This window comes from Hippoglossus stenolepis, chromosome 6 (assembly GCF_022539355.2).
Source record: "Hippoglossus stenolepis isolate QCI-W04-F060 chromosome 6, HSTE1.2, whole genome shotgun sequence".
Lineage (NCBI taxonomy): Eukaryota > Metazoa > Chordata > Actinopteri > Pleuronectiformes > Pleuronectidae > Hippoglossus > Hippoglossus stenolepis.
This window is the reverse complement of record NC_061488.1, coordinates 18,218,776-18,243,878: the sequence shown is the minus strand read 5'-3', so window position 1 is coordinate 18,243,878 and position 25,103 is coordinate 18,218,776. Positions and strand designations below refer to the sequence as shown.

Below are 25,103 nucleotides of genomic sequence, written 5' to 3'. Positions count from 1 at the left end.
AACCTGGTCTGCTTGCATTTACTGATACACATCGTTTGAACTTTGGTGCCTCCTCATTCCCTTTCCTCAAGCCATCTTTAGTGGCACTGCAGAAAATGAGGAAATGGAGGGGGTTGGCAGGCCTTTAGCAGTGGCTGTATATTTTCCTCTAAGGCTCCCGTTTGGAGTTCACATGGCCTTTGGCTCCAGTACACAATCTCTCTTTAGGTCCTAATGTTGTCTGAGTTTGACCACTGCCTTGCCAGAATTTCTCAAAAGTGACAGACATGCAGTAATTCAAAACAATTATGTTGTTAGTGTTACACTTCCTTTCACTCTCACCAGTGTTATTTTTAATTTTCAAGCCATTACAAGTTATCCCTCACCTCTAATGGCATTGAATGTCATTGAGTTGTCAGCAACAAGGAAAAGGAATAAAATCCATGTATTTCAATCATGGAGACGACTATAATCTCTGTATTTCTTTTACTTTATTTCTTTCCAAGTAAAATATTAACTGATTAACTGAGAAAAATGTTAGGGATCAGAGCTTCGATTTTTTGAGGAGACTCCAGGATTGTAAAGAAAATATGCTTTTAATACTACTTTCTTGTGGAGATCTGCAACTTATGATGTTTATGTCTTTAAACTAGGAGGCAAAGCCTCGTAGAAGTTGGTAATGTTTGAAAAGAAACACTCAATGTCCGTGGACCCAAACTGACCCCCTGTTCCCCCTCTGTATAGATAGAGCGAGAGGGGGAGTGAAATAAAAGTGGCATTTACGTTTTTTTTTTATGGGGGCTGAGGGAGTTGGGGTGCTTGAAGGGTCAAGGGCAAAAAGAGAGGAAGTATAAGATGTTTTTTTTAATGCTGATAATATAAGGAAATATTTTTAAACTAAATTTCATCATACTTGCTATAACCAACTTGAGCTTGGTCTCAGTGGGAATTCAGTTAGAAAAGAGGCTATGTGACATTTATAAAATATGCATTTGTAGGAGACAAAAAAAATATATACTTCACTATTGACCAAATATTGGTAGTAAAACTAATATTGGATTTAAATTTACTTCTACGAAGTAAAGAGATGAGATGAAATGAGAAGTGCCTGGGATAGAAACAAAGTTGAGATGAAGAGACAATGAAAGAGAGGAAACCAAAACAGAGAGACAATGAGGGAAGGAATAAGTGGACTAGTGGTGGAATGTGGTAGTTAGTCCTCCGGTGAGCACTGGTCCCACTAGAGGTTGTCGGGCCTCATGCCGCCCTCATGGAGTCTGTTTCTGACAGTTTGGTCAGAAACATGCACACCTGTAGCCTGCTGGAGGTCATTTTGTACGGCTCTGGCAGTGCTCCTCCTGTTCCTCCTTGCACAAAGGAGCAGATACCGTTCCTGCTGCTGGGTTGATGCCCTTCTACGGCCCTGTCCATCTCTCCTTGTGTAACTGCCGGTCTCTTGGTATCTCCTCCACGCTCTTGAGACTGTGCTGGGAGACACAGCAAACCTTCTTGCTACCGCACGTATGGATGTGACTTCCTGGAGGAGCTGGACTACCTTTGCAACCTGATCGGGCTGCAGATACCGCCTCATGCTACCAGTAGTGACAAGGACACTAGCAGAACACAAAACTTAAGAAGAATTAGTCTGGAAGAATGAAGAGAGAGCAGCTGTCTGTGGCCAGCACATGCAAAACCATTCCCTTTTTGGAGGTTGTTCTGCTTTTGCCTCTCCATTGCACCTGTTGTCACTTTAGTTTGCACCAAAGCAGGTGAAACTGATTCATTATCACTTGTGCTTCCTAAATGGACAGATTGATATCACTGAAATTTAACTGACTTGCTGTTATACTGTGACGATTAAGTGTTCCCTTATATTTTTTTTGAGCTGTGTGTGTGTGTGTGTGTGTGTATATATACATATATACACATATATACATACAGTCTGTTCTAGTGCACTGAGGACCACATCTTTCACATATCTGTCTGCCACTCGGCCATTTTATGTAAATCCATCACTCTTTCATCCTGTTTCTTCTGAACCTACGGTCTCATTCCCTCAATCCCCCTTTCTCCCTCGCTCTGCTTGTGTTGGTCTCAATATACAGGCCCAATCTCATTAGACAAGATGGCTTAGAGGGAGAGGGGTTATTAGGGCGGGTTTAGCAGAGCCCTCTTTGGCACGATAAGAAAGTGAGAATTAACAAGGGGAGAAATGTAGAGAAATACCATGAATGAGAAGAAGAGAATGAATGAGGGAGAGGGAAACTAGTGGGTTAGAACCAACAATAAACGGCAGCAAAATGTAGTTAAATTTTTTGGGCAGCCAAACAGGGTGTAGTTTTAATTTAGAGGTATTCTGAAAAGTATAGTGTCTAGGAATCATGGAGTCTTTCATTACCTGCCCTGATATCCACCTGTTTAAATCATGGAGTAGTAGATAGATACATGAGAGACAGGCCTCAGATGCCAAGGTTGTTTGGGATTTTGTCAAACCTGCAAGCACTAACAATCAAACAGTGAGCCAGTCACTCTGGCCAGCTGAGGCTATCCATGACCTCTTTAATATCTGCTCAGCAAAGATGTGATCATGCAGAGGATTTATGGGTAAAGAGAAATGTTTTTGATTAATTCCAATTCAAAACTTTTATTGAGCTTCCTCAGCAGACTGAATCACAGCCCTACAGAATGGGTCAGGGTGGTGAGATGGGTTGAATTAGGGGGACAATGACCTGCTTCTAGTTTGGTATATGCTGATAAACTCTCTAAATATAGGTGTTCAAGTTGGTCAGATCAGACTACGACAGCTATTTGTAGATATGGATTCCATTACAAGAATATACAGAAATGTTCGCCTAACTCAGTATTACAGGGGACTTGCAGATTAATTAGCCGCTCCATTTGAGCCCACGTGCTCACTGTAATCTCAGAACAGGTTGATAAATGAACGGCAATATTCACCTACGACTGCAGGGAGTGAACAACAGAGTTTACCAAACTCCAGCTAGGATGCGTTTTCAGAAAGGGATGATGGTTGGTTTCCTGCCAAATTGGCTGTTAGAGCAGACAGCTGAACAGACAAAAGACCAGCGTGTAGCTGGTGGTTGTATCACACCCTGCCTCACATCATTCTGACTCGTGAACTGAACAGTAGATCCCACATTTGAAAATAGTTTATATTTTATTAATTCCAAGCCATTTCTACAATCTCTTTGTTGCTCCATATATAAGATGGTTGATCATTTCCACACAGACACATTTGTACACATGATTGAGGTCATATGGAAAATCCTTGAACCCTATATCCTGCCTCCCATTTACACACAAACAAACATGACTGAAAATACAATGTCCTTTTAGTAGGCAATGAGAGGTTGTACTATTTCTCTTTTACTCTACTAAGCAGAGAATATGGTCAATGTTAACCGATGGGTCCCAAATCCTCTTTTTACAAATTACCCTGCAGTGAAGAGGCTATATAAGTTGCATTTACAAAAAAGATTGATTCAGTGTTAATTTTCAGACTGGGCCATTTGTGCATTTTAATATGGTGCCTAGGGTTGCAAAATTCCGGGAATATTCAAAGTTGGAAACTTTCCATGGGAATTAACGGGAATATACGGGAATTAACGGGAATAAACTGGAAATTTTGTGGGTAATTTATACTAACTGTATTTACCTTGTCATATACAGATATAAATATAAACATTTTGTTTTGTCATAAGCTGATTTCAGCCCTGAGGAAACTTTGGGCACTTGACTATATGCTTCTGCATCTTTGTGGCATTCTTAACATAGGTCTTTGCACAGTATTTGCAAATGTACACAGCCTTTCCTTCTACATTGGCTGGGGTGAAATGTCTCCACACATGAGATAGTGCACGTAGCATTGTTCTGTAGAATAAGATGAGAAAAAAGCTTGTAAAAAACACTAATGCAATGCCAGAGATATAAATAGTTAGCTAAACAATTGGAATCGTCTTTAAAAATATTTTACAATTGAAGGATAAATGAATAGAAATAGGCTAGATGAACGGATGAACAATCCTCAGTCAGCATGCTAATATATTTTCCCCAGTAATATCATCAAAACTTCCCTGACTAGTCCTTGGGCTAATGCAGTAGTGTGGCCTCAATAGCCCTGCTGTAGTGTGCAGGATACTGGGAATTATCTGTGCATGTGATGGAGAAATGCACAGTGCAGGGTTGAAATTCAACGTGCAGCGTGTGCTGCATTCCATACATCTTTAAAATAGAGTTTTGAATGACGTTTTTATTGCTCAGCGTTTAATTTGCGGCAATTTTTTTTTCAAAATTCCCAAAATTCCCGGGCGGGAAATTTACTGGAAATTTCCCGCCCCTTTGCAACCCTAATGATGCCCAACACAATCACATTCATGGTCACCCTAGAAACCATTGGCCTTGAAATTGCTCTCAGCCAATGGCTGCTAGAAGTGACAGTGATAGGCATTGGCCTTGTATAATCATGACTGAGATAAAGAAAGTCTGGAGGTCAGTAGTAGTTCAAAGCCCCTTTCAAATCACTGTCTTTGTATTGCAGTGATAATGTGTTTGTGTAACCCTCATATGTTTTATCTTCCTAAAGGTCAACTGCACTGTTTATGTCTGTCGGACAGGAATACAGTTTTGCAGGAGGGAAAGACAGTAGATTTGGGAGAGATACAGTAGATTAATAGAGAAAAGTTCTGCATTCCTTCCCCTACCAGCCTGTGTTACTGGAAATGTAACACGAAACGCGTTGAACTGTTCACTATAGTTGAGTATCTGACTTACTTTGTCTGTTTATGGCTGCATTAGTAGTCAGATTCAATGCAAGTGCAAGTTTGCCACTAGTGTTTTTCTAAAGTTGAACATTTTATCAACACTCAGGTCTTCTTGAGGCCACATATTTTGCTGTGATTATGTGTTGTGGGAAGCCAAAATGAATATACCAAGCATCATCCTGCGGATATGAAAACATATTTCTGTACTTGTCATGTGGCAGGCTGATGCTTTCGACCCATGACGTTTAGGCCTGAGTCATTGTCATTATTTCTCTTTTCGCTTGCCTTTGCTACAGACAAGATTTGCCAACTATAATATTATAATACCAGATAATACTGTTCCTTGTAATGTCTCCAGGGTCTCATCTCCTTAACTGTGTGTTAGGACCCCCGAAATAATTACAAGCCTACCTCTCCCTCGAATCTTTTAATGAAACAAGCTCCTGAGGCTGGTAATGGGAAAAAATGCTTGATTTTGATGATGCAAATGTTTCAGGAAACCTGCAGCAGCTTGGTTCATAAACTCAGTGCTTGATAAGGTCAGAGAGGAATCCTGTCATCCACATTCTGCAGTGTCACATTCTACAGGCGCCGGGTAACAGCCCTCAGGTTCTGCAGGTTTATAATCATACAGGCCATCACTGATAACATGGCGGAACCTGAGTGAATATGGTAAGGCCATCAAGGTTGGATGATACACATACCAGACTCCTATTATAGTGCTAAAAATATGGGGTATTTTCCACATTTTGTGTCTGTAGCTCCCCCCAAGCAAGTTCACATTACACTGCACCATCACTGACGTAAGCACAAAGAAAAGGCAACATTGTCATAAGGAACATCTTACTGCTCCCACTGTGAAAAGAAGTCTGGGAAAATGACACATAAACAAACTAAAGTAGTCCGTTGTTTAGAGTTGTCTTGCCAACATCGTTACCTCTCATTATTTTTTGCATCAGCAAACAGAATATCATGCATGATGACGTTTATATATTTTCAGCAGTTAAGAACACTCATATATTTGTTTGCTACACCAGGAACATCAACAGTCTTTCTTGTGAACAGGCATTAATCATGATGTGCAGAACTGTGAACTTACTTGTCTCACTCTCAGAGCTGCGTGTCCTCTGTAGTAAAGTGGAAGGGTCAGGGCAGGAATTAACGGATTGAGTTATCGCTTGTAAATTAAGTTGACACTGTAACCTATCCATCTTGCCTCCATTCATCATTGCGTGCCTGTATGCCGGCTGATTTGTATGTATGTGGTGTCCAGTGAAAAATAACCCCCTCCATGGTATTTGTAAAACAGTGTGTGACTTAACGGGGAAAGCATAATACTTACACTGCCTGGAGCATGGAGGGATTTCCAAAGACACTAAATGAGAACTTTCTCATGATCCACACATATAATTTTATTGGCTAATATAATTTAAGAGCCTCTGCTAAATGGTATATGCATAAGAATGTTACTGCAGTTACCAGTGCATAAAACAGTCGCCACTCTATTGATAAGGTGTGAGCTGTATAAGCTGTGGGATTTCCTATTTTAATAGTGCGATAAGTATTGCTCTTGTAAGCTTTTAAACATCTTTATCACATTGTTAATAACACAGGGTGAAATTTAAGTAAGCATAATTTATTTAGCACAGCTGAGTTGTCCTCAATTAGTGACTTATTGTATGTAGAATGCTTAGAGTATTTTTTTTGGTGTTTGTTTTTATTACTTTATATGTGTGGGCCATGTAGTGAAGCAAGTTAATCATTAATTAAATTAATTGTTATTCTGTCTTTCTCTGTTTGGAACATGATGAAGCATACACATTGATAAACGGATGGCCGTTCAAGTGTAACTTCATGTGGTTAAGTGGCACCAGTAAACCTGGTTACACTGGGAAAGGGTTAACAACAATGCAGCTATAAGCAGGACTGGGCCACTTCCTTTTAAGGACTGAAGTCTTGTGGATAGAGGCAGAGAGGGGGAGATGGTGGGAAAGGGAGTGAGACAGATATTGGGCGGAGAGAGAACAAGAGGCAGATTTTGTGGGAGGGAAATGGACAGTGTTGAATAATGGGAAAAAGGTAAAGAGAGTGACGAGGGAGTTGCATGGTGGGAAACAGGGACCAAAACAGTGCAGAGCGTGAGAATATAAATGGAGAGAGGAAGCTTGATGACATAGAGAACGGGTGGCATAGGCTTTTTCTTTTTTTTCTTTTTTTGTGGCAACGATGAAGAGAAAAAACCAGTGGCTCAACCAGATGACAGATGTACACAGTGGTTTCAGCAAAAGAGAAAGCTGTTGCAAAAGTGGGCAGAAATAGCAAAGATACAAACAAAGAGGAAGTACTGCAAAAGCAATACAAAGGGTAATGAGTAATAATAAAATGTGAGTTTGTGTAGGCTAAGCATTGTTTGACAAGCAGCATGATGGAGGAGAGGAAAGGTTCGACTGACAGGGTGAAAAACATGACCAATAAAGTGGTCAATTATAGCAACAAGCTGCTATTTGAGTAATGTAATGCACCCCTGCTATTAATCTGTCACTGAGGAAACCTGAGTGTGTTTGTGTATATGGTTTGTGGGCATGCCTTTGTGTATTTTGGTGGTATAAGTGTATATAAAGTGCAGATATTATTTGCTACATATTTGTGCATTGGTCTGTGTATCTGTATGTTTCCCTTATCCAGTGTTGGTGATATCATGTAACAGCATATCTCTGTTTACAACTTCTGTGTAATATATTCTACTTTCAGACAAGTTCTCATTGCTGTAAATCATAGAGCTGTTGATTGGTACATCAAGCTTGCTAATGTAACTCATATGTATGCTCTCCTTGTGTCTATGCTCCATGTATCATGCCTGAGTGTTCCCATGTGAGAGAGTGGGAGATCTCCGCTCATTTTAATTAATCTGAAAGCACATGGCAGGGAGTGTAACGTATAACCTTGTTGCCTGATATCTATTCGACAACTTGACACTACAAGTTCATCCTGTTAGCCTTCTACACAACACAATGTGTCATGATGAGAGACTGTACTTCAGTAAAGTGCTAAGCTTTATCGTCATAGGTGTTTAAGCTGTATTTGTATTTGTAAAGTATCTGGCTGATTACAGTGCATTCATCACATTCTGCTACACTGTTGTACCTCAGGGTCAACTAAATTCTGCCCACAGGCGATGTGTAATGTCATATTCATCCACCATTATTTTATCTTTATTGCAGTAAACCACTACCTTAACTAGTCAGTACTACACCAAACATTGCTGCTGCCTTTCCCTTGGATTCTACCTTAATTTTTGGTTTTGTATCCGTTCTCTTATACCTACTTCCACCAAGGAGGTTATGTTTTCACACCTGTCCATTTGTTGGTTGGTCGGTTTGTTAGCAGGATTATGCAGAAGCTGATGAACTTATTTCCACAAAACTTAGTGGAAGGATGGGATATGGGTCAAGACAGAACTCATTTGATTTTAGCTCTAACTCGGATCTGGATAAAGGGGTGGATCCAGGAATTCTTTATTACTTCTTTGAGAGAGAGCGAGAGAGAGAGAATTTTTTGAGTTTTTCACCAATTTTCCGGACAATAATGCATAGATCATTATGAAAAAACAGGTGTATTTAGGAGACTAATATGTGTGTGCAATGTGGTGCGACTTTTTAAAGTTAAGGAACTGTGGTGGAGCTATGCGCTCTACTGAGTGCCATTTCATTGCCAGTTTTGTTTCTGTAACTGTCTAAAGAGCAGCCTTGATACAGGGACTGTGGCTATTAGGTTGAGTTACATACATACTTACATACACATCATTCTTCTTACTTCTGAAGTTCCTAAACTAATAAACTCATGGGGGTAAACTTGGTTCATTTTGAAAATTTGTATTAGTTCTGTGGGCTGTTAAAAATCCAGGCAGCTCTACAATATTTGATATGAAGTTGACAGCTAACTACTAAGTGCAACCCCAGTCTTTCAGGCAGCTCCCCTTAAAGGTTCAGTGTGTAGAATTTAGTGACATCTAATGGTGAAGTTGCATGTTGCAGCTGAATACCTCTCACCTCACCCTCCCCTTCCAAACATGAAAGCGAACCTGTGGTAGTCTTCAGTTGTCGTAAAAACTCCAAGGGTGATTAGTTTGTCCAGTCTGGGCTACTGTAAAAACATGGCGGCCTCCGTAGAGAGGACTCGCTCCTGATGTAAATAATTTAAATATAAAGGGCTCTTTCTAGGGTAAGGAAAACAGCAATTTGTCCAATTTTTATGAAACACACTAGTAAAAACATCACTAGGATTATTTCATATTCAAATTCTGCCAATCGATCCCTTTAACCTAAATCTTACACACTGAACCGTGACTTATTTAAGATAATATTAAATAGTTGCACTAATTTTCCCTGCTTGTTTTAGGATCTGAACTGGTGAAAAGAAGGTCAGTAGCTTGCTCTGTGTAACCTCTCTCTTCTTTTGCCAACCACATGTAGTATTTCTTAACAGTCTACTCCAAGGATATGTCATCTATTCCCCAGCTGACTCTCATATGATACAAACAGCTGCTGGCTTGAAGCAGCCTGTACTAATTATACACATTATCTCCCTGTGATCATGATAAAGGAGCATTCCCCTGCAAAACCCAATTCTGTTGATGTTGTCCAAACTACAGTTGGAATATTCTTCATTTTGAGCGTGTGCTCTGTTCATTTGGTAAGGCCCCAATTTTAGTAATTGAAATGTTGTTTGACACTTATCATTTGTGTCTGGTATGACGCACAGAAGCCAGCAGACATGATACGTCAGCAGCCCTGATACCTGCCTCGTACTGCACATTTTGCCTAGAACTACGCAAAAGTTGTCAGCAGATTTATTCTCTAATGTCTGCTTCGTCTCCATTGTGATATTTGTTCCCCTGCTAATTTAGTCCATTTGCTAAACCTAAATTCCTTTATTAAAATACATATAAACTCTGTTTACAGTCTCATGTAAAAAAAACAATAATATAACTAATGCAAATTTGAAAACGTGTTTGGGATGAGATTTCCATATTAAGCTGGTATTGGAGTGTAAGCTGTAGAGCCTTGAGTTGGTGTTGCTGAGATCAGCACTTCACATTGACTGCAGATTTATAGAGGCAGACTACATACGTCTTCTCTGAGGGACACACAGGAATACAATTAATGTTAGTTCCTCTGGGTAGGTATTAGGAATCGAAGAAACAAGGCAAAAAAGAACAAATAAGGAGAGTGGAGAGAGGAGAGATGTATTGATAACAGATTAGAATGAAAAAAACAGTGCTCAGAGTTGGCAGAAGGTAAAGCACTGATAAGATTGCTAGAAATGCACACTCTTAGAAAGCCATGCCACAATTAACTGCAAATCTGAAACAATTATTTGTATTCCGCTCTGTTAAATTAGTCAAATTCAGCTACTGTCCAATACAGTAGAGGGAAGGTTTCCATAAACTCCTCTCCTCTGTAACAAGCTGCATGTGTGCATTTGGAGACATGGTTCTGGAGGGATTTCGGTGTATACGTGGGTGTGCAGGAGGAGACTGAAGCTGATGATGTGCTTTATTGTGTCTGCTTTTGAGCTTCAACTGTAGTGTGTCTTCCATCCATGATTTGTGAGGCGTTGCTCATGTATCTTGTACTGTATGTGTAGCTTTGCTCTATCAGCTTTACTTTGCGTCATTAAGTGCATGATTGAACCGTTGTGTTTGTATGTGAGTGCGTGTCAGCAGAGACTGAGAGTGATGTCCGAGGCCGCGAGCTCTGGAAGAGAGGCAGGCAACACGTGAGGGAAGCTCCCTGTTCCACATCTGACCCTGCTGTTATCAATCACGCCTCAAGAAGAGGAGAGGTAGTGAGGAAGAGCCATGAGCAGAGTGGAGAGAGGCTGAAGGGAAAGCAGGAAAAGAGATGGAGCTACAGTGTGGGAGGATAGAAGAGGAACAGATGGTGGGGGCTGTTGCCGAGGAAGAGAGAGAAGCATGGGAGGGGGGGGAGAAACACTGTAGGTTCCACCGAAATGTTATAGTGGCAGGGAAAACCCTGATATGTACAGTCCTGTCTTATTAAACTGTTTCAGCCATTCATTATGTCAAACCGGGTTTTGAATGAAATGATTATGCACTTTTCTGGAACAAGACGTAATCTTTCAAGAGAGGTTTACAATGCATCAATGCAAGATTTGAGAAATTTCAAGTATTTTTTTATCTTAAGAGGTACTTTATCACAGCCTCCTCCACCATCGTCAGGTTTGTTGTTTTCAGAAACCCTTGACCCAAAGCAAAGATGCATGGAAGTATGTGGGCAGTGACGGCTACATAGCTTGAAATGGACGCATCTCTTTTTGTAAGTAATGACAGCATAGATGAGCCTCAAGATGTTTGAGCGGCTGCATTTTTGTAATATTTCCTATGAAACTTGAAGCCTTGCTACTGAGGTAAACTGGAAAAAGACAACTTTCACAGATTTAAAACTAAGAACTGATGTTTGCAGATTGTGCTTAATTACCTGTACAACCTTTTTACTTTGTAGATAACTGTTGTCACCATGTCCTAGACTTTGTCAGAATCGGGGAAAGACAAAAGAACAATAATTGGATGATGACTTTGACCTGAACTTAGTAGCACTTTGAACTGAGTGCTACTGAGTTTCTCAACTCCTCACAGGCTTATGTTCATGATATTACTATCTAAAATAAATTATTCTCACAAAGGCAACAGCTTTATTTTCTACCTTTCTACTTTTTTCAGTAATGGGCTGAACACCATCCAGACCCTGCCACTGTATTATTCTGCCAAATTCATTCTGTTAAAAAGATTAAAGACTAAATGGTGGTTGACTGGTACGTAATGGACAGACTTATCCATTTAAAATTCAAAACGTTCCTGCATTTTAATGTTTCTATTTCGGTAAATAGAGTAGTAAGAAGAAAACCAGGAATTGTGAGCAGCAACAGGTTGATGGACAAATAACAAAGCTGTCTTTTCCCTAAAAAAAACTCCACTTGAAAGCCAACTGTTCCTTCCACAGCTGAGGTTAGGTTGAATTTCATTCGTGCCAACTGTGTCCCTGGATTTGTTTTTCTGCTTTGTTTTTTCTTCATTTGTTCTCTTCGCAGTCAAACTTTGTCGATGCAAAGATAGCCAAATGTAAAATATTGAAGTTTTAAATTTCAGAGACGCAATGGCCAGATTAATGCTTTGTTTGGTCTTTCTCCCAGAAACTGTCTGATGTATTGATGGACTGAGTTGACAGAGAGTCACACACTGAGAATGGCTGTAAGAGAAATAAATGGAAAACACCTTATTCACATATTCACTGTGGTCTCTCTCTCTCTCTCTCTCTCTCTCTCTCTCTCTCTCTCTCTCTCTCCATCGCCTCTGTGATTATTTATGCCCTCATTTGTCTCTACAGTTTTTTTCTGAATCCCCAGTTATGTGCCGTAGTCACCCTTTTTTCCTCTTATCCAATGACTGTTTATCTACCTCTTTCTTTATGTATAACACATCTCTCGCCACCATAGTTTCTGTTTACCTCCCTGTCCCTTTTTTCCTTCATATCTATATCAACAGGATTATACACCAGTGTAATACTCATCACTGCCATCATATTGACGTTTACTTCATGTGTTTTTTCCCCTTCACTGTTTGTCTATTTAATTTTTTCATGTCACAATAGATCTCGCTCTGTCCCCCCATCTGGTCTGTCTTTTTTTCCTTTCCCCCTCTGATTCTCCCTCTCTCACCTTCTCAATTTTCTCTTCCCTCCATTTCTCCCCTCTCTCTATCTGTTAATGCTGTTATGGCAGCGATTAGGTGTATAGGGTTGGATATAGAGAGAGAGAGAGAGAGGGAGACGAGGGGGGGAGGAAGGGGGGAGGGGAAAAGGAGGGATGATCTGCCACTTGTTACGAGCTGGATAGAGGAGAAGGGGGTGGATGGTGGCCGAGAAGGGGGGAGGAGGGAGGAGGGTGAAGGGGGTCCTGTTGTTATGGTGATGAGATCTTCTTTGTGTTAGGTTGCCAAGGCAACTTCAGACGTACACTTGATACAGCCACCATCACAACCACCACCACCCCACAACACCCCCTAGCACATGACTGTAGGGAGAGCACTTCACACATTGCACACTCAGAGTTACGCACCCACACATTGAAACACACAAAAGCATGTGCACGCACACATTTTCAGTATGTCCACCTGCTCTTAACGGATAAAACTGCATTTTACATGACGGATGGAGACATTTCATGATTCATTTTCAAGGTGGTCAGATCACTGGGACTGTACACGTGTAGATCAGGCTGCTTTATTTCTGCTTTTGCTTGAAAATGCCCCCGAAAATATGTTCCAAATGGAAAACGTGATTTATTTCATCAGCATTGATCCTGTTTTTTAGACTCTTATTTATTTTCACACAAACATGTTGCCAGTGTGTGTGTGTGTGGGATTAACTAGCTGTGAGTTAAAGAGCGACAAACTGTGATGTAAATTGAAACTTGAGTCTAAACCGAGAATGACAAATGGAGATAAGTGGCTTTACTAAAACACAACGTGTGTGTGTGTGTGTGTGCGTGCGTGTGCGTGTGCGTGTGCGCGCATTTAATCAGTTTGTCTAATAATCTGCAAGTTTGTGTTTTATTCATGGATCAATGATTGCAGAAATTGTTCCAGAAACGTTTTCTACTCGAAGCTTCTCATTTGTGTGTGTGTGTGTTCATGCCTCTCTGCTGGGCTACCCACAGTGATCTGACCTGTTCATGAGTTGGACTTGGATCAAAGCAAATCATTTTGAGCAGTTTGGAATGCGTCCTCCCAGCTGGTGGTTATTTTGCAGATAATAGAGTTTCAGAAGGGAGGGGCATTGTGGTTAAAGAAACATGAAAATGTGGAATTGATGGAGGGTGAAAGTGAGGTCTCAAAAATGATAGTTATCATTATTTTCCAGGTGGTGTTACATGGTAATACACCTCCGTTCTGCTAACTATTAAAGATTGCTTCCTCCCTCGATGCCTTTCCTCAATCCCCCATTTTTTGAGAGCTGACGGGAAATAAGAAAGAGAATAAGAGATTCAAGGAATGAAATGTAATGAAGATCCCTGCCCTGATGCAAATGTAACTTTTTGGTTGGCACCTTAACCCATAGGCCACCATGGTTCCCCAAGCCATTGTTTTCACCCCAATTCTGAATGACTACTTTTCTGTACTGCAATGGCAGTTTTCACCTATGTGCTGATTCTTCCAATGCTAAGGCCTTAACCAGTCGCCCTTTTACCTGCCAGCTAATTCACAACTCAGGTGAAGCAGGAAAGAGTGTGGCTTCCGGTTGTGATGAGAGCTCAGGGTCAATTCAGCAATAACTTATTCACACACAAGTTGTTGCTCCATTTGCAACGAATGTCACACTGCACCTTTTGAATGTTTATAGTTTTAATATTGTATTGTATTTAACTTGTTTATAGTCTGTTCTTTCTACCTTGCTTTTATTTTAATTTAATTATTGCACTGCTGAGCTGACCTGTGTCTTCTCGTCCAACACCTTTCATTGTGCTGTTGACCCTATGTTAACTTGCACATGACAAATACACCCTGAAAAACCAAGAATAGTGTTAAACTCATGAAAGTGTAATAACGCTTCTTACACCATAGTAGTTGTAGAAAGAGGCCTGAAAAAAACCCCTCAGATGATGAGTTTTCTCTACATGCACCTGAATAGTCACAGCTTTTCCACAGTGCTGGCTATACCCTCCAAGTACTTAAATGGGGTTTAAGTAGAAGAAAGGGATAAAGGAGGGTGAGGACTCACTTCTCTGCCAGTCTATTGGAAGGCACCAAACATGGCTTTATTGCTATCCATCCTTAAATCAATTAATAAATTGAGTAGTTAAGATGGAAAGCTATTCAATCTGTAAGTCCTGCCCTGAGACAGACCGACAGATACACCGTAATAAACATGATTGCAGATGCATGGACTGGTCTGAAGGAAAATAGCCAGGAAGAGTGCAGAGCTTTTATAAGTACTATCAAACACAGTGAAGGAGGAATGCATGCATAAGCAGAAAAATACTGGACTTTTTAGATGACTCACCGAGGATTGGTACAAAAAGATGCCACCCATCAATTTAACCTCATACATTATTCTCCCTCTATTATTAACTAGTGACTATGTTTTATGCTCATTCAAAATGTACCTTACTGTGTGTGACACTGTTACAAACAATAACCTGATGGCTGGGTTTCTATTTACAAGCAACAACCTGTAATGTCCTTGTGATCGTGTCTTGAGAACAACCCATCCACACTGCATCAGTCGACCCTTCCTCGCCTTCTCAGCAACACACCACGATAGAATGGATCCACTTCCTGTTTCACCTAATTTTTATTTTTCGTTAGCCACCCAGTCTTTTGAAAGCCTAATGCTACGTTCACACAACAAAATGTTTTCGTTTCGTTTTATTTGTGAGAGTAAACACAACCGGAGAATATCCATCCGTTCTCCTCCAGTAAAGAGGAGAGGAGGACTACTGGCTGAAATAATTATAATTGCTGCGATGTACCTGTTGTGGATATGCCAGAGAAGCCAGCTGTCGTGTGTGTGGGCCCACCAGACCATCCATAGGTGCACACAGCTCAGAGAATGTCACTGTCATCTCCAGAAGCTGTCTGGATGACTTCAGTTTTAAGTATACCTGAGGCTGATCATAGGCCAGTTTGATGACTTGCTGGTACCAGGACCTTGCCTTTGCGACATCGCATCACACTGAAGTTCAAATATTTAGGTCGAGATTTTCATGTCTATTCGCGTCTTTGCATTGTAAGTAATCTCATTGCATGAAAAACAAGCTGTCATTTTGGCACCTGTTTAATGGAGCCATGTTTTTGCTTTGATTTGATTGTTTAACGGTCAGCACGCACTCTGGCCTGCAGGGAAATCATTATCTGCCAAAGAGGAGTTTAGCTGGTGCTTGGCACTTATTCAGTTATAAGTCATTTGGCAGTTACCTTGTAAATTCTGACCCTGTGTTAAAACAACATCAAAGCCTGATATGTGGACAGGCAGAATGAGAATTCATGTCGGTGAAACAGATCCCAAAAGAGTCTGAATGGGATTTATTCATATGCAAGTTAACACATGTATACAAATAGTTAAAATGCAGAAGTTGCTCTTGATGAGATTTTAAATGTGTTGTAGAAATATTTTTTATTACTTTCAACCAGTGACATGAAGTAATTTCTTCCTGTTGATGCCACAAATGTCAGTGCCCAGTAGCCGAGACTGTCCTGTGACTTTATCTGTGTTGAGTGATACTAAGAGAGATCTCCACGGAGAGTGGAGTGTTAAACTCTGTCTATCCCTCCTGGTGACTGGGTGAAAGTGGTGTGTATGTGTGAGTTTCCCCCAGGCTCCTGTCTTCACAGTCTAGATCTAATGGACTCTGACAGGATGGTAATAGGGTAGCAATGGACACACACTATGTGTATATGTGTAGCAGCCATGAACTATGTCCTTGCTGGCTAGTAACAGCCCAGTGTTAGAAAGCAGGTGTTTAGGGCCCTGACCTCAACCTCAGTGTGTTTAAATCAACACCCTGTTGCAGGCAGACACACAATCAGAAGGACAAACAAGCCCAAGGTTAGGATGCCCCTATAGGCCCACACCAATGCTGCACAAAGCCACAATCCATTTACTAGGAGGGCAGAGAGAGACTCTTTTTACTGTACAACAATACACACTTCACGTACTGGTACACACTGACACGTGTGCATGCACACACACATTCCTAGACTTTTGTTTCTCCTTGTTTATTATTCTATTAAGAAAACTCCTTATTCTTTCTTGACATGCCACGTTATTAGCCCTAATTTGTATGCATATCCAGCCCTACAGTATACTTCCTGATGAACACTCTCTAGTGTCAATTGCACTGCACTGAATTCATGACCCGGAATTAAACTCAATTACAGCTGCTGTTTTGACGTTTCCATTTCAGTTTGATGTTGTTGCAGACATTAGTTAAAGGTTCTGTATCATCATCTGACAAAAAGCCAAAAATGCAAGAAGCAAATGTTTTGTTATAAAATGAGAGTGCCATCTTTCAAAAGAATTGATCAAATGACTTCTGACAGATTAACATTAAGGCTACTGTAGTATATTAATTGACTTGAATTGCATTTAAACATGCTCACAGTGTGTGCTTTTGCTTGCATATAGGCTACATCATTAAGTATTCAACCCTTGCACCTCCTAAATCGGTGCAAGGGTCATCTTGCCCCAGATTGAAACCATGCCCTATCTGAAGCCAGGTCTGGGAGGTAAGCATGCAGGCAAGAGGATGGAGTTTTGTGCTCAATGGATTTAGTTGGGCAAAGTCTGACATTTCAAAGTGGGGCTGCTGCTGTCAAAACTGCCAAGAGAAAGGTTGTGGTATGTGTAGTGTATGGAACTAGACATCCACTATTCTCAAGAATATAAATGTACATGACATTTATTTATTTGCATACGGTTCTGTTAGGGCTGGGCGTTAAAACATGCTGCATAGATGTGGACGACTCTGCATCGATGCAGTGACTGAAAATAATCATGGTTTCCGCTACGTTCATAGTCTTAGCGGCTTTTCACCACTGAATAATTATAACACTGCTGCTTCACGATCAGACAGACACTCATTGAAGGTCTATCAGAGTCTATTTTCTCCTCACTCCCTCTGACCTGCGCTCACTTTACACTTCAACAATAAAGATTATCACTGATCACAAGTTATTAGGACAGGTACAGGACTGACGTTTACTTTGGGTTTGTTTGAGTAGCATTAGAGTATATGAGACACATGTTTAAACCTGCTACACAACACGAGACATGACGTGACGCACACAGACAGGACATCAGAGTTAATGTGACCTGAACGATCCGGAGTCATGATCCGACATCATGTACATGGAATATTCTGGATATTTCCACTCAACCATTATTAACCATTACTGTCGTAAGTGTATAATACATTTAGACTATATTGCTGTTCTTTCCAGACTAATATCAGTGTCTCTCACCTGTTATATGTAGTACTCACATAATGTAAGAGGCGTGTTGCATTCTCATGAGCCAACACTTAAATAGATTAGTAATTATATATTATTTCAGTCTTCATGTTAATACAGACACATTCATTGACACAATGTTTGCCTTCTAAACAGTGTTATTAGCTGTGATCTAAATGTCAGGTATGCAAAAGTCTGGGACATGCTGGGTTCAGTCATTTTGAGAGACATGCATTTGAAGTAGGTGTGTGTGTTATTGACATAAATTAGATTTTTGTCAATATTATATTGTGCATCCTTCCAAAATATGTTTCTAAAAGTCTTATCGTCGTTCACTCCTGTTAATAAGATATTAATTGTTGCTGGTTGTGCCAAATTTTGCCAAATTCTCTCTCTACTGTTTGAATAGACGTGCGATGTAGTTGGTGACAGCATTTGTTATGTCTTGCCATCAGTTGCTCTCTTGCCACAAGGCATTTAGTGCAGAAGGATTCTGCTTACGTTTTCTGTGTGTGCTGGTATCTTGGCGGGTTAAGTTTGTCACCTGACTCATGAAGATTCTCATATTCTTCATATTCTGTGTGGTGGTTATTTTGCAGTAAGGCTGTAGTTAACCAAAGAAAAGTTTGGTTGACTAAAATCGTACTGATTCTTTAACCAATCAATTGGGTCATGGAAGAATACAATTTGCACATCTCTAGATGATCTAAATGAACATATATATTTACAACTGTAATGACGACGGACAAGACAAGTGTATCGTACAAAAGCCGTATGCCGAGGGCGAATATGTGACCCTTCTCTGTTGTTGAGAATGCAGGGATCAAACTCAAGCTAAAAAGTAATCGTTTCCTCTTGTCTGCATTTCAGCCAGCATGTCGTACCAGCCCTTTATAAACATTATTAGTGCCACAGGGCTACCCTGTCTGCCCAAAAAAGAAAATCCATATTCTTAATAATTATTATTATGATTATACAATAGTACAGTTAATTTTCTACATGCTGCACCTTAGTTGATATTCATTTTACTATTTTTATTTATTTATTTGAGAGAATTTTTATTTTGCTTTTGTAAATTTAACTTTTTTTAGGTACGAAAGCCACAGCCATGGTCTGTTCACTAAACCAGTGTTGAATAAAAAGAAATCAAAAATCGGTTTAATGTTTTCTGTTCCTTGTTTCTTCTGTACCGAAAATGTACCGAACCATGCTTTTTTGAGTACCATTACACCCCTACTGATTTGAGATTGCTGTGTTTTATCATCAGTCTTTTCAATTCTATTAACCCCCATGCGAGTTAAGTTGGTCAGCATCACAACACTGACTTAACTTGTGGTGTAGTGAACACAACAATGCTTGCTCTCTCAATACTCCAGCACTGTAGCTGTATCTGTAGTAGCTCTGACCTACACGGGGTCAGAGTTCAGAATGGCAACGAGTGTCCTGGTTTTGTGACTTGCCCTTCAGTTGGGCAGATGTGTGCTGTTATGAATCATTGAACGATTACAGTGTGAGATCAAATGTGCCGTCCTGGTTGTTGAGGAACATTAACGGCAGCATCTGTGTATCCAAACAGTGAACAGCTTGAAGCTTTTTGAGGCTACAGTGGAACAGGCAGGCCTGCTTGTCAAGTCCAAACATAAACGTCTTCTCACCCAATGTTTTCTGTTTGTGACAAACACAGGACGCAGCAATGGTCGATTCTGGCATCAAAAATAAAGATGCGACACCTGTTGTCATTTGTGGAAGGAAATGTGTTGCTGGATCCTAATTGATTAGATGTAATGGTGCTGCTAGGAAATGGTATTATGAAGCCACAGTGTAATGGAATCAATACTGACATTAGTGTCAAAACCCTCTCATCCTTTGTCTCTCCTGATACATTATTCCTTGTAAACATTTTACTGGTAAAGAGGTAACTGTGAGGGGCTTTCGTTAAGTTATTAGTTGATCCACTCATATCTGTCTGGTTTCAGGTCATGTGATTGTAGCTGCTAGTTTGATCATGTTCGATTTTAAGATTTTTGTAGTTTGCAGTCTTGAAAAACTTGCTGCCAGTGTGTCTGATGATCATGTAGTAGCCTGTCGCCACTGCTTACAAAGTATTCAGAAACTGTGAACTTTACAATACAATTCCTTCCTCAATTCATTTCATCGCTTATGTGCTTTTTTGAGCATGTCCTACTTTTTCTTTTCTCTTCACCTTATCTGTTTGACTATCTTCATTACTTACTCTCCAATGCTGACTGTCGCTCTGATTCACTGTCTGCCCTCTGTCCCCCTTTCCTTTTTCTAAATCCTCCTACTTTCACTTCACATAATGTCATAAACACCTCATCAGAAGAGGTGATCACGATGATGAGAATTTCATAGCAATTACATAATCGTATTAAATGTCATTGTGTAAAAACAATGGTTTTAATTCCATGCCTCCCTCTCTTCTCTCCACAGCTCCACCACCCAGCAGATTCAACAGGAGAGTGTCAGGTAACGTGTGTTCACCAACGTGTGTGTGTGTGTGTGTGTGTGTGTGTGTGTGTGTGTGTGTGTGTGTGTGTGTGTGTGTGTGTGTGTGTGTGTGTGTGTGTGTGTGTGTGTGTGTGTGTGTGTGTGTGTGTGTGCGTGAGCGTGCGTGTGTGTGTGACGTCATGTCCCGTAAGTATAATCCGCACCAGGGACATTATAGGGTGTGTGTGCATCATTGTGTGTGTCATGCATGTGGGACACTGGTGATCTGTTTCTCTCTGTCAACTTGAATATATTTACCTATGCCATGCATGTAAAAAAACAGAGTCAAAAGTGCCAATGGGTTGTGTTTGTGTGTCTGCCGTCTCTGTTTCTGTGTTGGTGCCTGTAATCTTGTGTGTGTGAACGGGGCTTTTGTTTTCTCACGCACCGTCTAGTGTTTACATACGAGTAAATGAATGTCGTCAGCCGTCACAGCACACTGCACTTTGATTAGGCTCTGGGTGTGTCTACTGACGTTTATCTTTACAGCTGCCCTACCATTATTGTTCATCCTGCGTGCTAAACCAGTATCTAAAAGGTTTAGGAGTACGTGGTGTTAATTTGTTGTCCTGCGGTGTAGGGGAAAGTTGTAAAAAATGTCTCGTTGGCTGTACATGAATCGATAGATAAGTAAATATAGATAGACACAAATAAATGCATAAATAAATAAATACCCTTTTCCATTAGCATAATGTATTTCTTTTTAATGTATTTATCTATTTACTGATGTCATTTTTTGTCCCTTATAATAAACAACACAGTTAGAATTGTTGACAAATGGTGTGTGGTATAAGTAGACCTTCTGTAGTGACAATGATGTAAAATCTGTTTGGAGTTCTAAAGAATTGTGTAAGTACAACAACAAAATCATTACACCCATAAAAATAACTCCAAATGATGCCACACACAGAATTACAGTCAATTTTCTTTTGTTAAAATAATGAATTAGCCCATATTTCAAATTGGAAACAAGTACTATATTAAACAGTATGAGAAACCATCTTGCCCCCGATAAATGAGGCGATGGTCCAATAACGCAGCAGGAATTCTCCCGAGGTTGCCGATAGCCGGTCTAACCATGACAGAGACTGGTCAAGCTTGGCAAAGAATGCTACACACAGATTTAGAATGAAGCAATGGCACAAAACAGATCTTTTATGTTCAACTGTATCAATGTATAGAATTACAATATGACAGTATGAAAGGGGTTGTTTATAGTATTGAAAAGATCTCTACCCAGATCTCCAGCTTTCCTCTGTTTTATGGAGCTTTATTGCCAATTTCCGCTCATTCCTTAACTGTCTCCACCACCGTTTTACTGTGTGGTTCACTCATTATCTCATTTTTGGCTGCAGCAAATAACCGTTTTCCACTTAAAAGCTCTAAAAACCCACTGTGCACTACCTGCTCAGCACCAAACAACAGAAAGATAGACAGTTGGTGAATAGCTGGTGATCATGTTAGAACACGGAGCAGCTGAAGAGCCAGATCTTTTCCTCATTAGTTGGCAAAGACCAAAAAACGAACTGAAAAAGGGTGAATGTTGGATTTCACATTGATCAGATGGCCAGAAACACAACTTCACATGAATGCTAATGTTGCTCTATTATTGTTGGATGCATAAATAAGTAACTGTTTGCTGAGTCTAGAAATTAACTTAAAAGATGATGTGGTAGAGTTTTGTTCACAAGTTGTTTCTGATCCCCTCAACTGACAACAATAAATCTGTTACTGAGGGTTTAAGTTACAAAGATGTAAATGCACAGAATATTTAAAGTCCAACTAACTATACCCCTTCAAAGTACATACACACGCATGTCCTTGCAGCTAATGAAATACTTTCAGAATAAATTTGGGAAATTAAGGCAGTAAATTACTTTGTAGACAAAAGATGTTAAAGGGATAGTTTACCCAAAAATGAAAATTCACAAATTATCTTCTCACCACTATGCTTTCATTTTCATTGCGGAATTGTGAAAAGTCTATCTCGCAATCTCAGTGTAAAAGTACCCACACACATGCATTACACAGGAATTTCTGTCAGTAAAATTCTGTGGTTTCTCACATCCGGTACATAATGCTAGAACCATATCATGAAATAGGGTGATGTAATATATATATATGATCACACTCCCAGGTTACAAGTGAACTGTGGCTTGTAAACGTTTTGGCAGCATGAGGGAAACCAGGCAAATCACATTCCAACAAGTTACCCATGAGCATGATAGACCTGCCTGTACCTTCGGCCTTATCTGATTCTGAATTGTGTTCATACCAGTGACTGCATCAAATTTGGGTTTAGCCTTACACTGTAACTGCTTTTTATTTGGTCCTTTGTGTTAATCTGCCTGATCAAGCTGAACTAAAGGAGTTAACATCTCAAAACGTATGAGGTCACATGGTTCCAAACATGATTGGCATGAATTCACATACATACAATGTCATGATTGCACAAACACACACTGTTCCATGTGGTAAATGTCATGTGGGAATTGTAGGGAAGTTGGAGGAAACACAGATAATCAATGACCACGTGTAATGACCTTGTCAGTGTTTGTCATCCAGTGTGGTAAAACATGTGTCAGTGCATGTGTCATTTCCTCACTTCTGGGCTCCTTTACTGTCCTGTAGTGCTGATGTCCTCTATTCCCTTCTCCTGCAGGCCATTGCCTCGTGTTTTGTGTTATACAATATCTTCCTCTCTGCTTTTTGCCAGTGCTTGTGTAACATCTTACCTTTCCTTGTCCTTTGTGTGCATGTCTGTGTCTGTTGTGATTGTGTGTGCGTGTGTGTGCGTGTGTGTGCGTGTGTTAGTGAGTTATAATACGTATCTCTTGATACCTTTTGCATCTTGTGACTAGATTTTTCAAGATGTGATTTACCAGTCACATCTATAGCATCTTCAAACAATGTCTGTCACTATGATGATTGTATTTACATCAGTGTAGAATCAATGATCCCACAGCCTTGTGTGTCGGCTGTGCAAGTTACTGGAAAAAAGACTCTGTCAAGGTTATTACAGGAAGTGAATGTTTGTATTACTCGTTGCTTGGTAGTCTTAGCCGTCGTCTGGCTTGGGCATCTGCTGCTCCAGACCTGGCCCCGGATCTTTTCATTGGTCATACCTGGCATACATTAATAATAATAATGATAATACATTACATTTATATAGCGCTTTTCAAAGCTCTCAAAGACGCGTTATATAGTGAAGGATAAAATAAGGAAACAATCAATATACTCTTTAAAACAAAGAAAGGGATAAGAATGAGGTATACTAAGAAAAATATAAAACACAATAAAAACATGGGGTGGGGGGGTGTAGCTGGGGAAGGCAAGTCTGAACAGGTGGGTTTTCTGGGCCTTTTTGAATGATAGCAGTGTTGGGGCATTTTTGATGTGGGGTGGTAATGAGTTCCACAGAGAGGGGGCAGTGACTGAAAACGCCCTGTCACCCTAGGAGCGCTTGGTACTAGGGACCTGAAGGAGGTTGGCATCAGCAGATCTGTGGTGTCGGGTGGGGGTATGCTGGTGGAGGAGGTCAGAGATGTTGGGGGAGTCAGGTTGTTGAGGGTTTTGTAGGTGGTGAGCAGAATTTTGAAGTTTATCCTGTATTTTCCCGGGAGCCAGTGGAGGTCATGGAGGACTGGGGTGATGTGATCAGTTGACTGGGTTCTGGTAAGTAGGCGGGCGGCAGAGTTCTGGACATGCTGGAGTTTGTAAAGCCCTAATGATATAGTTGATCATAAACTACAATCTGCAACTACTCTCATTCAATCAGCTGATCTACATCTTCCTACTCTGCACATGTGCATGTTGTTTGAGCGAGTGAGAAAGAGAGGTAGCGAGAGAGAGAGTGCACTGATTACTTGTCATTGTCGGCATCTGGAGGCAACTAGCAAGCTAATTCACTGTGGCATGACTTGAAGGCTGTGGCTATAAGAAGCCCTTTCAAAAAGAAAAAGGTTGAAGGCAGCAGGCGCAGGTGAAACGAGAGGAGGTAGAGGAAGTGTTTTCTCCTGTTGTAGCAGCAAGGTGGTTCAGGACGTGAGAACAGGCTCAGTTTGCTGAAGAAGAGAAGCCTTCAGCTCGGTGTTCTCCAAAGTTTTTGTCACAAGCTGTCTAAGTTTGAAACCCATATATTTGAAGTGGGTATGGCAACTGATTCCTAGAGAGAGAGCACAAAGAGGAAGGCATGAGGTGTGATAGAGGATTTTATGGAAGACAGATGTAATGAGAGCACAGAATCCACTGATTGCACTGCACTAAGTCATAAATAGCAATCGAGTTGTTTTGCTGGGTTTTGTCGGCCCAAATTGTGCATAATCTGATCTTGGTCTAAATTCAGATGACTGGTAAATTCTTCTTATTATAATTTATAAATTATACATATGTATGATGTAATCATCACCTCAAAAATAAGAGATCTAGTAATTTGATTGTGTTATCCTGATTTCCTCCTTTTCATGGTCTGGACAGGAGAGAGGAGATGAGAAGTGTGAAAGACAGATGAAACACGAAAAGAGGGAGAGATACTTGAGAGGTGAAGAAGAGGAGAGCATCAGATGGATGGTTCAGACCGAGTTACAATTTGTCACCATTTAAAAGAAGCACAATGTCTCACCTCTTAAATTATTTTGCGCTGAGCGGAAGCCCCTGTTGTTTCAGGATCAATTCCTCTGTTGGTGGTGTATTTTTAAAAGGTTGTCATTACCTGAGCTGTCAGCAACTTGTTGACCGGCCCTTTGTTATTTGTTTTCTTGCATTTTTTTTATCCTTGTTTACAAGGCTATTTGGAGGCTCATTTCATT

The 25,103-nt window shown here is 40.4% G+C and overlaps 1 protein-coding gene across 2 annotated transcripts in view; it reads left to right on the top strand.

Moving 5' to 3' along the window:
- prkar2aa (protein kinase, cAMP-dependent, regulatory, type II, alpha A) overlaps positions 1-25,103 on the top strand; it is a 46,028-nt gene that overhangs the window by 10,123 nt on the left and 10,802 nt on the right. For both annotated transcript variants that reach the window (XM_035158822.2, XM_035158820.2), the window contains exon 3: positions 20,239-20,274. In XM_035158822.2, the coding sequence (XP_035014713.1) occupies positions 20,239-20,274 (36 nt within the window). The remainder of the gene's footprint in view (positions 1-20,238; positions 20,275-25,103) is intronic.